At 38.3% G+C, this 16,208-nt stretch overlaps 1 protein-coding gene across 1 annotated transcript in view; it reads left to right on the forward strand.

The window, feature by feature from the left end:
* The window catches only part of Mkp3 (Mitogen-activated protein kinase phosphatase 3), a 32,888-nt gene that overhangs the window by 13,029 nt on the left and 3,651 nt on the right, over positions 1–16,208 (forward strand). Inside the window, exons 2-5 of the mRNA XM_034968794.2 lie at positions 435–525; positions 14,299–14,479; positions 14,697–14,835; positions 15,646–15,881. Coding sequence (XP_034824685.2) covers positions 435–525; positions 14,299–14,479; positions 14,697–14,835; positions 15,646–15,881 — 647 coding nt within the window. The remainder of the gene's footprint in view (positions 1–434; positions 526–14,298; positions 14,480–14,696; positions 14,836–15,645; positions 15,882–16,208) is intronic.

Here is a 16,208-nt window from a genome sequence, read left to right on the forward strand (position 1 = left end):
ACCCTTCTTATCGAGACAGGAATGGTTTTTGAATCTACCATCACTAGTAGATTCAAAAACCATTCTTACCAACTACTAACACTAAACTACAAACCGCCGAGTTTTTTCAAGATCCACTTGAATCTATCATTAGTGGTTTTTGAAGAAACTCGGCGGTTGCTATTTTCAAAAATTGAATTAACAAAATTATGCCATTTAAGTATCTACCTACTGTAATTGCAGATCCACGCATTGTTAGATCCGTTCTTTTATCATTTTATTACGGACTAATTCCTCTAAACTCATTACTACAACCCATAAGAACAATGTTTAATGTTTCATTGTATTGTAGTAGAACTCCTGCAGAGTCCTGCCAGGAACAGCGACCGTTTTGTGTCTTTAGATCTTTAATCTTTAATAAGATGTCAAAATATAAATAATTTCATTGTCAACAGGAGACTTCGCAGAGTTCCACCGCGCGTTCCCCGAATGGTGCAGCGAAGCCAGTGCGCAGCATGTGCCTCACCTGCCGCTCATGGGACTACGGTAAGACTCACTGATGTCTATATTTCAAATATATACAAGCAAAGAGCTAACAAATTACTAAAGACAGTGAGCGAGAGTTCCCCCAAAATGGCGACAACCTGATTGGTGCAAGAAGACTATCGTGCATTTTGTCATTTACTCAGTACCCTTATTATAAATGCGAAAGTGTGTTTGTTTGTTGGTTTTTCCTTCAATCACGTCGCAACGGTGCAACGGATCGACGTGATTTGTATGAGAATAGATAAAGACCTGGATAGTGACATAGGCACCCGGAAAATCAAAGAGTTCCCACGGGATTTTAAAAAAACCTAATTCCACGCGAACGAAGTCGCGGGCATCAGCTAGTCACCAATAAATATAAAATATTAACGGCTGAATTTAAATCAATTCTATCAAAAATCTGTGGATAGGTTACTTAGCAACGTTGTTATTTGTCAAAATTTGTATGATCTTTATCTTTTTAACCTACTTCAAAAAAATGAGGAGGTTCTCAATTTGTCGGAATCTTTTTTTTTTTTTTTATGTATGTTCCCCGATTATTACATTACGAATAGATTGATTATTATTAATTACTAGGCGGATAAACCGGCCAAGTTCGAGTCGGACTCATGCACCGATGGTTCCGTACTACTGAAGAAGTAAGACTGTAAGAATCACTTTTGTTAACGAACCGCAAAACTAAAGTTGTTTGTAGATGTTTATTGTTAATATCAAAAAAACCGACCAAGTGCGAGTCAGGCTCGCGCAATGAGAGTTCCGTGCTACAGTCGTATTTTTTCGACATTTTGCACAATAATTCAAAAACTATGATGCATAAAAATAAATAAAAATCTGTTTTAGAATGTACAGGTGAAGACCTTTCATATGATACCCCACTTGATATAGCCACTCACTTCGAAAGTTCAAAATACTAATTATTAGTTCATGACCACAATTTAATTTTTTTTGTGTGATCTAACCCTAAATTCACGGTTTTCAGATTTTCCCCCAAATGTCAGCTATAAGATCTACCTACCTGCCAAATTTCATGATTCTAGGTCAACGGGAAGTACCCTGTAGGTTTCTTGACAGACAGACGGACAGACAGACAGACAGACAACAAAGTGATCCTATAAGGGTTCCGTTTTTCCTTTTGAGGTACGGAACCCTAAAAAACTATGATAGAACGTTAGTTTTTTTTGTTGTAAAATATGCATAAACTTCTATTGGCCGTCATCATCATCGTTGCATCGGCTTTTCAATAGCTAGGTATGTTTATCATAATTATGATACCTTACCCTACACATATTTACTGTTATGAAACAAGAGTAAAAAAAAAATTCTTACTTAACTTACGAATTTTTATTAGTGCAAAGATTAGATACGTCTTTGTAATCACTATTCTATTTAAATGTCTGGAGTATGGACTCTGGGTGTATGTAGTTTGTGCCTCGAGTAAATTATTCTCTGCACTTATACTTACAAGTTACAAGTAACTGGATGTTGGAAATTCTTTTCATGTTATAAAATCGACTACAAGTCTTACTATGTTATGGAAAATATGTATCTAAGTTGAGTTCCGACTAAATAACCGATTATTATGAGAATACTTATTGGCTCAATTACTTAATCATTTATTTACCGAACCTAGATATGAACTTCTAATAGACAATGCTAGCTATATTAAGTAACTACACCCATATATGTAGATTTGCCGCTCTGCAATAAATAGGTATTTCTCTTGGAGTTTCTAACGGAAAAATTAAAACAGGTCATGACGAAGACAGGATCGTTAACTCCACTGTTCTTGCACGCATTGTGGGTCTCGTATAAATCCGGTTTAGACACTCGTTTATAGTCTTTCTTCAGTACTAATCAGGTACTATCCTGACAGACAACTTGTGAGATTCACTGTAGTAATGGTATCTAGGTAGAGGTATCTATACCACATGATATTTATGAATATTGCTAATTTACTTTTTAATAATGCTGTGGAAGCTTCACTGTCGCGTGAATTAGAGTTCTGCATTTTGAAAAGCGAGGATTGCCTAGAAGTTAAGACTTCGCGTCGGCCTCCTAGTTGGAGGGTCCGGGGTTCGATCCCGGGCACGCACCTAAATATCACTTGCTTTGATGGTGAAGGAAAACATCGTGAGGAAACCTGGATGCCTGAGAGTTCTCCATAAAGTTCTCAAAGGAATGTGAAGTCCGCATTTGGCTAGCGAGGTAGGCTATGGCCAAACCCTTCTCATTCTGAGAGAAGACCCGTGCTCTGCAGTGAGCCGGCGATGGGTTGATCATGATGATTATGTTAAAAAAACCGACTTCAAAAGGAGAAGATTAGTATCAGTTTATCCCGAAATTACGTTTCACCGATGTTTTTGCATATATATTTTCAATGATTAAGATTATTGCAAGTTGAGGACGGAGATCCTTTACTGGCAACAGCTAATCGCAATCAGTACATTAATTTAGTAAACGGTCTAATTTTAAGTGTTATTATTATTACCACGTTATATTTAGCTGTATTGTTCAGTACATTGAAGTTTGTTTAGTAGTTTTGTAAATCATATGCTTAAGTAAGTAGACGTATGCCTGTTTTGTTGATTTCCATAGTCCATACCTACTGAGTGAAAATTGAGGTATTGTAAGTGGAAATGATCGACTTCAAAGTTAGTAACACGATCGAGAGATTACGTTCCATTAGAATGAGGTTTCTTAGCTAAGCCAGTCTTAAGTAGCTGTAATTGCGTATGTGCACCTAAACTTGCTACAGACTCGTGTTACAAAGCTGATAGGCTTGGTGTCTAATTATTACGGCGAACGAGAAAAACCCGCACGCGTGGGAACATGATTTCATGCGCGTGAGAGTTTTTCCTTGATTCCATTAAAGATTCAGAAAAAGCTGCTCGGCAACCGAACTAACCGTTCGTCACGACTGGATGCAGATGCTATAGATTGCTGGCGGTCTTGATTTTTTTTTTTTAACATGTTACGAAATATAAACGTCGATGAATAATATAATCGTCTCTTCTCAACGGCGGGTTTCATATAAAGCGGTGCCATAACAGGATGTATTACTATTGCTATTGGCTAATAAGTTTACACATACCGAGATTTGCAATTAAATACAGAATAATTACGGTATTTTGATATCGAGAACGTACTTCCGGGATTTGATAATAATAATTAGAGCCGCCTGCTTTTACCAAAATAATTTCTTAACCAGCTTAAAATTGAGTGATTTAATATTTGACAAAGCGATTGCTTCTGAGTTGATAATCCGTAAGATTATATTGTTATCGCCGTAAGATATCAAGCTCAGAACAAGAAACAAGGTACCAACTACGAGTACCATGGTAGTGTCAATTTATGATACCATCAATCAGGTCAATTCATACCTGGGCGCGTTTGGAACCCTCGTAGCTTTAGTTTTAAGTTTGCGTAATAATTATTATCACCACTATATCTTACAAATCCAACAACTGACTATCGAAAAGAGTAATTTTTATTACCTAATTTGAATAAATCATTTGACTTTTGACTTTTTGACTTTTGATACATAATAATGAACAGATTGTTACTTATTACAGATTTTCAACTACTGAATAATTATTAAACTGCGGTTAGAAATCCCGATTAAACGAGAAAGGGGAAGTAAAATAAAATTTAATAACAATTCCTCCTTAATAGTTAATAATAATATAATAATTGTTCCTTTATTAACTAACTAGCAACCCGCCCCAGCTTCGCATGGGTGCAATGTAGGTACTAATGTGGTGTCAGTGAGGGGATTAGGTATAGGAGCCGCGGTTTGTTGCGCGTTAGTTTTAATTTTACGATATTTCATATTATTTTAATTTGGTGATATCTCGTAAGATATTATTCTAAATTAAATGATGTAAAGCGCAATTTTGGTCTAAATGGAATATTGCAGATGATCAGCTATTTTATTTTAATAAGAACCAATAGTATGTCAGTAAAAACACCCTCGAAAGTAAGGCTTTGTTTCAGATCAACTTTGAAAACCATAAAATCGATTATTGTGAGCCTATCGTGGACTTTTTTGTAGAACTTTTTAAGAGAAATAATTTCACCATACATTGTGTTCGTGTAACTTTGACCATTAATGCAGCGCACCCCTCGGAAACTCTCAAATGAGATTTTTTTCGACCTAATTCACATTACTTCAATTTCACTAGGGATCTCTAATTTTTTGAGAATTAAACTATATCTATAAACCTTCCTTTTGAATCACTTTATCTATTGGTGAAAACCGCATTAAAATCCGTTGCGTAGTCTAAAAGATCTACGCGTTCATACATACATACATACATACAGACAGACAGCGGGAGGCGACTTTATAAAATTAATGACAGTACTATTCATCTCATGATTGCTGCCTTCTACAACATAACTACATAAGTACAAGTAACTTAGTAGGTACCTACCTACCTGGGTAAGCTAACTGCGGGTTATATATTTTTGTATCTAATGTAAGTACAATGTTCATATAACTCACGAAGTCATGGTATGTTCGTATTAGGTAGTGAACTACGAGTATATACATATAATATAATTGCTTCTTACGTCTCGAACAGGTTACTTCCAGTGATAATTATTTAAGACTGTGTGTCTCTCACTGAAGGCCACCACACAATTCATTATACCTATCTACCTGCCTGCACCAATGTCAAATAGTTCATTCACAAGTTGAGTAGGTATGAAATACAATATACATACCTAATATAGTTTTCCGTGAATGGTATGTTTGTTTGCCCAATTAGTTATTTCTACCAGGCGACTATTAGCGTGAGGATCTACATAATAGAGGTACTTATTTTAGAAGTTAAGGATATTATACTAATAGTTAAGTAACAAATTTAATAAGACTGTGATTTTTGGGCCTGTAATATAATATGAATTTTACAAATTTAATTTAATCTCTATCGTTAAGGTATCTAGTCCAGCTCGAAGCTGTACCAAGTAGTACTCATATCTGAACAACGTAAGTAAATAACTGTTGCACGAAGGTTATAACTCGTAACGTTATTAAAGTATAATGGTTAATGAACTCATTCACAATCACATCAGATTGGTGCTTGTGAGGCCGCTACACCCGCCGTCGCCTCATTAGTGCGCTGTGCGCGGTTAGCTAACCGAGCATTGCGTTACAGAAACGCAAGTTGCGCCTTCAATGGCGTCCGCTCCATTCATGTATTGGCCTGACTGTGTACGCGGAAGTGGAACTCATTCAGTTTTTCGCTTCTCAAGGCAAAATCGCGCTTGTAATCAGTTTATTTATGAGCGGTAATGGTACGCCAGCGTAAAAATTGCAATCTCGGAGTTTCTTTCTATCAATGAACTACCGTTGACGTCACTGAATAATATGATTCATTTCTTTCAGCTTCATTCGTAAAAAAACGGCTAAGTGCGAGTCAGACTCGCGCATCGAGGGTCCCGCACTACAGTCGTGATTTTCCGACATTTTTGCACGATAAATCAAAATCTATTAAGCATAAAAATAAATAAAAATCTCTTAGAATATACAGGTAAAGCCCTTTCATATGATACCCACTTGGTATAGCAATTTTACTTTGAATGTTGAAAATTCTAATTAGGTATTTGTTCATGAACACATGTTTTTGTGATGTAACCACAAATTCACGGTTTTCGGATTTTTCCCTTGATGTGTCCTATAAGACCTATCAACCTGCCAAATTTCATGATTCTAGGTCAACGGGAAGTACCCTATAGGTTTCTTGACAGACACACAAAGTGATCCTAAAAAGGGCCCTTTTTCCTTATGAGGTACGGAACCCTAAAACTATTGTTACATGCTTTTGATCCGTTTTCCACCCACGATGTTCCCTTTTACGGAATCGTTTTTGCTCCTATAAATAGCAAAAGGCATGCCTACCAAAATGGTGTTATTACCTGAACGCCTACGCGATTAAGTTAGGTGGGGAAATTTCACTTCAGAGCTAAAAGTTTCGGCAACTTCCACTGCGACTGCGGACTGGTATTTAAACGCGCAAATCGCAAGACTCAGTTTTAGGGTTCCGTACCTCTAAAGAAAAAGCGGAACCCTTATAGGATCACTTTGTTGTCTGTCTGTCAAGAAACCTATAGGGTACTCGCCGTTGACCTTATAGAATCGTAAAATTTGGCAGGTAGGTAGGTCTTATAGCACATCACAAAAAAAATGTGTTCATGAACAAATATTTAGTATTTTCAACTTTCAAAGATGGATTGACGCTGGTTCCCTGGGAAGGGGACGGGCGCTAATGTGGGACGCAACTTGCGTTGACACATTGGCCCCGTGTCATATCAGGAAGACAGCATCAAGACCGGGAGCCGCAGCAGAAACAGCTGAAAACGGCAAGCGGCGCAAGTATGCCTCTCTTATAGAGAGTTACATTTTTGTGCCGTTTGCCGTGGAGACCCTGGGGCCATGGAGTCTTAGTGCTAAAAATTTTTTACGAGACATTTCACCGCGATTAATAGCCTCAACTGGTGACAGAAGGGCTGGCTCATTTTTTGCGCAGCGGATCAGCCTGGCTGTCCAGCGCGGAAATGCAGCCAGTATTCTTGGCACCATTCCACGCGGTCATGATTTATATAGTAATTAGATAAGGCTAGCTTTAAGTTTTATTGTATTAAAAAAAAAAAAAAAAAAATAACTTTCAAAGTAAGATTAATGTATATATTATATACCAAGTGGGGTATCATATGAAAGGGCTTTACATGTAGGTACATATTCTAAAACAGATTTTTATTTATTTTTATGAATTATAGTTTTTGATTTATCGTGCAAAATGTCGAAAAAATACGACTGTTGCGGAACCCTCGGTGCGCGAGTCCGACTCGCACTTGGCCGATTTTTTTGTAACTTGCTCTACTACAATCTCAACTATGATCAATCATAGTCACTCCAGATCGCAGGAGTCCGGAAACACAAGTCTCGGAAGAGTGTAGCAAACCCTAACAAAGTATAATCTGTCTATCTACTGCAAGGAATACACAATGTTTTGTACGCGGTTTATCAACGATAGGTTTAATTAAAATTTACTGTTTAGGCTGCACAGTTAGTATAAAAAGCAGTTTATTTACTTAGGGATCGCACATAATCCAGGTTCCCGTAGCGATCTATGGAGCGATAAAGTGGCGATAAAGAACGATTTTACTATAGCCGCCATGGTAGCTTCTGCGATGGATTACGTTTGTTTTCGAGACTCATAAGTTTAGAAGCAAAGCACGGGGTTAGCTGTTGATGATCGTCCTCACTCACGAGTCTTTTTCTGGATGCATCAGGGACGAATATGATCGTCCTCATACCTATATATATTGCAATTTGCATATGAAAGTAGGTAGGTATAGGCAGAGATAAGTAGGTAATTATAACTAATCTCGGGAATAGGTTAGTTACAAAAATGTAATTTCTTTCATTGTGTAATGAAATTTTAATTAACGATCTATTTTTAGAGAAATGCGTAAAGGCTAATGATCCTTGAAATTTATATTTTCGGACTATAGTCCAATCAAGTGCCGCGTGCGTCAAAGACTCGAACACGTCGCCTATCGTAATAGCTGTATAAAATGATGACAAATTACTTCCTTTACGATTTAAAGATTATCGGCCCTACGAATAAAGGTTGGTTAGCAGTAATTGTTTAGTTACACAGTTCTTTCGTATGTCTTCGAATTACTTTAAACACTAATCACTTTTTAAATCTCTTCTGGCTCTCATTATTCTAGGGGTCCATAACAAAATCGCAAAAAAACCCTTAACTGCAAAGTCATGTCTGTCACAGCTGATAATTTCAGAAACTAATAATGCTATTGGCTTGAAAAAGATGTTTTAAATAATGCTTGCTAAACCTTATTGCAAATATACGAATGCCAGAAATATTATTACCGTAAAATGTAGTATTTTGGATCATTATATGCAGAAAAAGTAACATAACTTTTTTGTTTTAAATCTATTAATACAATGATTTTTTTGTTGTTGCCTCCCATCATGCATAGCTTAGGTAAGCAATTACTGAGGTTAGTGTTGCCACTTGAGAGAAATAAAAATAAACAGGTCTGTCAAAACTCCCAAATAACTAACGAATGGATGTTATTTAGGGAAAAACACACAAATTGTTTAACGATTTCTGAAGAAACTGAATAGAAAATCCAAATCACTTTTAAAGGGGATATTAGAAAATAGTTAGTGTTCAAAAACTTTCACACCGAAAAAATTTGTTTTGAAGAAAAAATTTTTTTTTGCTAGTTCAAGCTCTAAATTGAGATCAATCGATACCTTTTTGAAACATGATTTAAAACTAATTTTTGGGTAGAAAAGTAATCACTTTTTACCTTTAAGTATAATTAAGTTTACAGGAAAAACTTAGTTTTGCGGTGTCAAATAAAAGGCTTTTGTTTTTGAGAGGGAAGATCTTACTCAATTAATAACAATTGACTTGTTTTTGTCCAATTTACGGAACCTATGGTGAGCGAGTTCGAATCACAGCCTTAGCGCTTAGTAGTAAGCGATAGAAGACCAAAATCGAGCGAGCTAGCTTAGAAGATGCCTATCACATTTGCATTTTTATCTTTTGTAGGACCTACCTATCTATTTTTTATACGCAATAGCATAAAATTTGTTCTGGTCATAGAAATCTGACTCCCTACCAATATCTATCCAAACATAGTTACTTTTGTTTACGGGAGCTTTTAGGGTTTTCATCAGGCGATATTGAGGCTAGTTTAATAAAAGGTACCATCATAATGAGACGACATGCAAGTCGCCAGAGCGCCTAGACGCTGATCACGCAATTTACATTCGTGGAAGACTCCTTATCTATGTAGAGCTAATGGGCGAACTATACATTACTGTTATATATAATATCTGTTCCGGCTTTACTCACGTGTTTAGTCGACGTTAGCCCGACTAGTTTCGAACACATCCGGGGTCCTTTTTCAAGGGAGTCAGTTCGCGCACGCGTCGCGATTATGATGCGAGCTGCGCGTGCCGCTGCCCGTAGAGCCCGTTGTGAGGGTGGCGAACTGACTCCCTAGAAAAAGGATCCCGGATGGGCTCGAAACTAGTCGGGCTAACGTCGAATCAACACGTGAGTAAAGCCGGGACAGATATCTAAATACATAAAAGGAAAAGGTGACTGACTGACTGACTGATCTATCAACGCCCAGCTCAAACTACTGGACGGATCGGTCTGAAATTTGGCATGCAGATAGCTATTATGATATAGGCATCCGCTAAGAAAGGATTTTTGAAAATTCAACCCCTAAGGGGGTGAAATAGGGGTTTGAAATTTGTGTAGTCCAAGCGGACGAAGTTGCGAGCATAAGCTAGTTATATATAATGGAAATCACTCCCGATAGTTTAAACGCTAAAATATACATAACTAGTTACTAATATTACACACAAGAAATATTTGTTTGTTTGTAAACTCTAGAATCACTGAACCGGTTTAATTAATTCTTTCACTAAGTAGGTAATAGGTATGTACCTATAAGGAAGCTACACTATCCAGAAGTAACATAGGATATATCCTGTATATTATTTTACCTATACGTAATATCTTTAGCCCGTAGCTTTAGTTTTAAGTTTGCGTAATAATTATCACCACTATATCTTAGAAATCCAAGATCTGACCATCAAAAAGAATAATTTATTACCTATTTAGAATAAATCATTTGACTTTGACTTTTGACTTTTTATCAAATTCCACTCGAGCGAAGCCGGGCGGATCTGCTAGTTGCAAATAAAATGGGGTAAAATGGCTTCAGTCACAACTACACATAACTTTCCAGAGGTCGCTGAACTATTCAGTCTTATTGTTTTTATTCAGTACGTTCGTAAATGACTTCAAGGTCGTCGTTCGACGTTCATTCACTAGTTTGGGAGCTGGTGATGCGATAGATTGTGCAACAAACTTGCAACTTGAACCGGTAGGTAGGTAAGGTCTGCTTGTATTATAAAAAACACATCTCGCTTGTCAAAATATAAATGATGTATAGTCCGTACAAAATATCTCCTTACGCGCCATTTTAACTCTATGGGTTAACTGTCGTGTCAAAAGTATGGTTTACCTTTAAAATAAGGGCTAAAATCGTACTTTTGACATAAAATTTGATACAAAAAGTTAAAATGGCGTGAAAGGAGTTAAAACGCTTTATAATTAACTTCATATTATTTGGTCTTTGGTCTTTTGGCAGTTACCTACCAATTTAGCTTTGTTGTTTATTAAGCTTAGAATCTTGATAAGAAAGTACACCAGTTCTTTCTCTTTAAATACAATCGAAAAAATATTTTATTCATTTAAAATATAGTAAAATTACTTTACCATTTTACAACTGCTGTCTTTAAACTTATTTACCTTCATTAAAATACGGTGTTTTATACATTATAGAATGAATATATTTTATAAAATGAATCATAATTGTCAATATCTTATCGTTGCTATAATGACGCGACCGAGCGGCAGCCCGACGGAACGACGACGTCCGGACGATATTTTAAACATAGTACAAAGTACAAACGACCAGCTCAGTCCTTTGTCCGGCCAACTTAACTCGTTAAAGTCCAGACAGGACGGGAACCAGTAAGTCAGCCATAAAAAGCGCCTCTTGCAGGCGGTCATTGGCTGCGGGTCGGCGGTCCGCATTCCTGTGCGCGAGCGCAGCGCACGCAACCGCACGCCCACATGCACCGCCCTGTAGCCTGCTCGACGTTAGCTGACTGTCTTGTGACAGTTTCTAACTTGCACTGGCCCCAACCGTTTCACCAGCTGTCCGTACTCGGCCGCTTTATAGACGGCACCGACGCATATACAACTCGTTCATTAATAACGCGGCCGGCCGTGTCACGGCTTCCGGCGGCGACTCAGCACTCGCCTCCATTCAAATACAAATTGGATTCGTAATTCGTATGAAGTAGGTACCTATTTGTTATTTCATTACACAATGCTATAAATGACGGCTGACGCGATATTATATCGCTCGATCTCGCAACCTACGTGGTATCCGAAGGCGAGGAGCGTTTATTTATAAGGTATGAATAAACAGGTGAGGTCGCAAAAAACTGGTTTTCTCACCCACATTAAAATCGAACGAAATAGCTCTGTTGTCATTATCGGATCAGTTAGAATGGCGTGGTGCGTGGGTGAGCTCCTCTGAATGGACGTGTCAGGGCGCGCCCACGCGCGGCCGCGACCCACGCTCGCTATGGCGACGCTAGTACCTAGATACTCGTACATGCATGATGCAGCCTACACCTACCACGATTCATTTTTAGGGTTCCGTACCCAAAGGGTTAAATGGAGCCCTATTAATGTTACTCTGTTGCCTGTCTGTCTGTCAGCGTGTCACGGGTACGGGCTTGTAGACGAAATGAATTACAAACCTGAAATTTTGATTTGGGTGCAGAACGTTGATCCATAACCGAATATTGAATTAGAGATTCAATTCAATTATTTTTCAAGAGGTCTCCCATACTTACATGAAACAGGAGACGGTTTTTTTCTTACCCTAGCATGCGGGGTAGGTATCATTGTATAGAGCTAATTGAGTAAAGTACGAATATCGGCAAAGTTATCAGTTCTAGACCTTTTTGTAACGGGGTCACAATAGGGGGTTAGGATTATGAAATTTCGGTAGGTATATTAAGTTCCCCATAATATAGGTACTGTATTTAATCAACAAATACTGAAAACAAGATTCATAAAGTAGTTTGTAAGCTGTGACCAAAACATAATCATGTACCTACAGACGGAGCCCTATAAGAGCGAGGCCGGACTCGCCCTTGACCGGTTTTTTTAAATTAATAATCCTATGGCTGTTCACTTAATCTTATTACTTTATTATTATGTGAAAACAAAAATATCTCCACGCATATGGATTCATAGAATGGAATTTTCATAAATCATAATATTTCTGGTCGTGCAAATTGCTAATGAAAATGTGTAGTTAAATAATTATAATTAGTTAAATATAGCATAATATACATAATTCATTATAAATCAATCTCGCGGAGTATTCTGCTCAAACTTCGTAAAGCCATAGAGGTAATAGAAAACAGGAACATTTTACTCATTCATTAGTGAGAAAGAAGGATTTTATATAACTCGCTTTATGGTATCATTGTGGCAGTTTTCAATACAAATGAATGGCGTCGAGACTATTGAGTAGGCAAATCCGGGGAAATTTCGCGTGGGAGCAGACGCGTTGGCGTCGCGAAGGCCCGGGGTTGAGGGGCGCAGTGCGAGAGGGTGTTTGAGTAAGGCCACGTTGTGTGGGCGGCCATTGATCCACGGGGGCAGGTGAATGGTGAGCCCGGCCTCACCCCATCGAGCAGCCCTCCGCGGGGCGCGATCGATCGCCGTCCGCCCGCCCCGGCCATGGCGGGCGGGCCTCGGATCACGGGTATCGATGGCTTACTACCTTTACATATGAGTCTACTTGTTCTAATATATATTCCATATCCTACTTTTAGGGTTCCATGCCTCAAAAGGAAAAATTTACTCTTATAGGAGCACTTTGTTGTCTGTGTCCATCTGTCAAGAAACCTATAGGGTACTTCCCGTTGACCTAAAAATGTGGCCAGGTAGTTTGGCCTTAGGCACACGTAAACCACAAATTCGCGGTTTTCAGATTTTTACCCGAATGTCAGCTATAAGATCTACCTACCTGCCAAATTTGATGATTCTAGGTCAACGGGAAGTACCCTGTAGGTTTCTTGACAGACCGACACAGACAGACAGACAGACAATATATGATCCTATAAGGGTTCCGTTTTTCCTTTTTAGGTACGGAACCCTAATTAACCGACTTCAAAAAAAGGAGGAGGTTCTCAATTCGTCGGAATCTTTTTTTTAAATGTTTTATGTATGTTCCCCGATTACTCGAAGACGCCTGGACCGATTTTGAAAATTCTTTTATACTTCAAAGGTGGTTCCATTTAAACTTGGTAAAGATCTGATGAACATCTTCGAGATAATGGAACTCCTCAACGGATAAGAGTAAATTGCTCGCGATCAGTGTAATAGCTTAGTAAACAGTAGATTTTTAACCAGGCGTAGCATATTTTAATACCATGAGGCCACTAAAAAATGTGAAACAATTTTTTTTTTCAAAAAAAATAAGAACGAACTTCAATACCTAGCCACAAACACTAAAAATTAAGAAATAATTTAATTTATTACCGAATATATTATGTATACAAGAGTTAAAATAGTTCCATGATAATACTTTTTGGTGCCAATTGGATTTAGCTGCGCGAATCGTCTAGACTTAATGTTTTTATGAGACTTTACAATGGCACCTCATTGAAGGCTAGCAAAAAAAGCGCTATGTAAATACTACGTAAACACAATCCGATACCATTAACTATTTGCCTTAATAGGTATAGTCCGCGACAGGTTGAGATGGCAACCTGTATGAGGCGGGCCGTTTGCCTCCCCGATTGCCATTTCAACCTGTCGCGTACTATACTTGTAGTTTTAGTGATTTACTATTTTTCAAACCCGCAATGTAAGTATAGCGTGCAAACTCGGGGTCAGTGCCCCACCTACGACGCGGCATTGACCCCGCGGTACCTGTCTACGCAAAGTTCGTTAATCTTTATCGTCGGTTAGATGTTTTATTTACAATACATAACTAACTTTCAAAAAATACAGGTTTTTTAAAAAATCGCGATTTTTTTGTGTTATCTTATCAGTACTACCACTTGTCTTCATTATTTGCTAGCAATGTAATTACACCTGTATATCAATTGAACATTTCTAGATCCCTCCGGATATCGGGGTCCGGCTGCGATGACGCGCTGTCATCGGGCTCGTCGTCGGAGTGCGAGGACACGCACGCGCACGCGCACCAGGAGTTCCCCATCGAGATCCTGCCTAACCTATACCTGGGCAACTCCACCAACAGCGAGGACTGCGAGGCGCTCGCCAGGCATAATATCAAGGTGCATAACAATCTATATTACAGATTTCTATTAATTAAGAAAAGATAATATAAATTATCTTTAAATTGATCACCACTTTCTTTATATCCGAATAAATTTACTATATTTAAGTGTTCATTATGAGGAGTAGCCAGGTTTTATTTTGGACTTTATCTTGTTAGTGTACCAGTATCAATGGTATGTAAAAATACATAAACATTATTTTTTCCCATTGCAGTATGTGCTGAACGTGACGCCGGATTTGCCCAACACATTCGAGGCAGAAGGCTGCGGCATCAACTATCTGAAGATCCCTATCGCTGACCACTGGAGTCAAAATCTCGCTGTACATTTTCCTCAGGCTATTCGTTTTATTGGTTAGTCTTGGTAGATATTTTAATCGTTTGCCATCTTAACACTCATTTCGATGTAGTCAATTTTGAAAAGATTATCCCTATTTCAAAATCAACAGATCAATTAATAATTCTTTACACATACGGATTTGTATTCTACTCTCCATGTTGGTCAGTACTCAGTTATGAAAACTTGTTATCAATGACAGAAAATCAAAAAGTAAAAGTCAGTGTAAAATGAATCTAAGGGTGATGATTGTTTTAATAAGGTTTGAATTCGTCCATACATCTAGTCCAAAGCACGCTTCAAGCGGAAACAGCTTTAAATAAAAATCAGTAGTAATGAAAAAAAAACCGGTCAAGTGCAAGTCGGGCCCCGCTCTTTTAGAGTTCTGTATATAATTATGAACATCATATTTTGGGTGTATGATTATTTCTTTTCCGAGCAACATCTAGAACATCGCAATAAACTGTGAAAGAAAAACCAAAAAAATGTTCGTTTGTTTTTGTCACAGCTTACAAACTATTTTATAAATAGTTGTTATCAGTATTTGTTGTTTAAATACAGTATATGGTAAATAGTATACCAAAATTTTATGTTCCTAACTAATTTAGTTTTTGAGATAGCCCCCGTCACAAAAATGGTCTACAGACTACAACTGACAACTTCGACGGATTCCCATTTCCTAATTTTTTATTAAGATAAAATAAAATAAAAAATATATTCGTACTCTACTCAATAAGCTCTAAACAATGATATAGTAGGTACAAAATGACCTACTAGATCCAGACTATAAGCATTTGGATATTGTATGTACGATGTTTGGTGCGCAGAGGAGGCGATGGCGGCGCGCTGCGGCGTGCTGGTGCACTGCGTGGCGGGCGTGTCGCGCTCGGTGACGGTGACGCTGGCCTACCTCATGCAGCGCCACCGCCTCAGCCTGCGCGACGCCTTCGAGCTGGTGCGCAGCCGCAAGACCGACATCGCGCCGAACTTCCACTTCATGCGCCAGCTGCACTCCTTCGAGCGCGACCTCGGCCTGCACGAGCGCAGCGCCAGCCTGCCCAAGGTCTGCCTCGCCGTCTGACGCGCATACGTCACGGGACACGGCGTCACGGCTTGTCTGCATTCTCATTCTGATAGACGCGAAGCGTGTACCGTATCACGAGAATTTAGTATGTTAACGATCTTTCAAACCGCAGAAAAGTCCTGTAACGTATGCTACGTTTTTAGTACTACTTCTAAGGTTCGAAAGAATCTAATGAAAAGAGAATTCTGTTAACAGTTCCTTGCCCTTATTATTTGCTCGTTAAAATTTGATTATTCAAAGGCTTGTCAATATCTTTTGGATGGTTACAATCGCCTCCAAGATCCCTAAGCTCTATATATTAGAGTA

This window comes from Maniola hyperantus, chromosome 5, assembly GCF_902806685.2.
Source record: "Maniola hyperantus chromosome 5, iAphHyp1.2, whole genome shotgun sequence".
Taxonomy (NCBI): domain Eukaryota; kingdom Metazoa; phylum Arthropoda; class Insecta; order Lepidoptera; family Nymphalidae; genus Maniola; species Maniola hyperantus.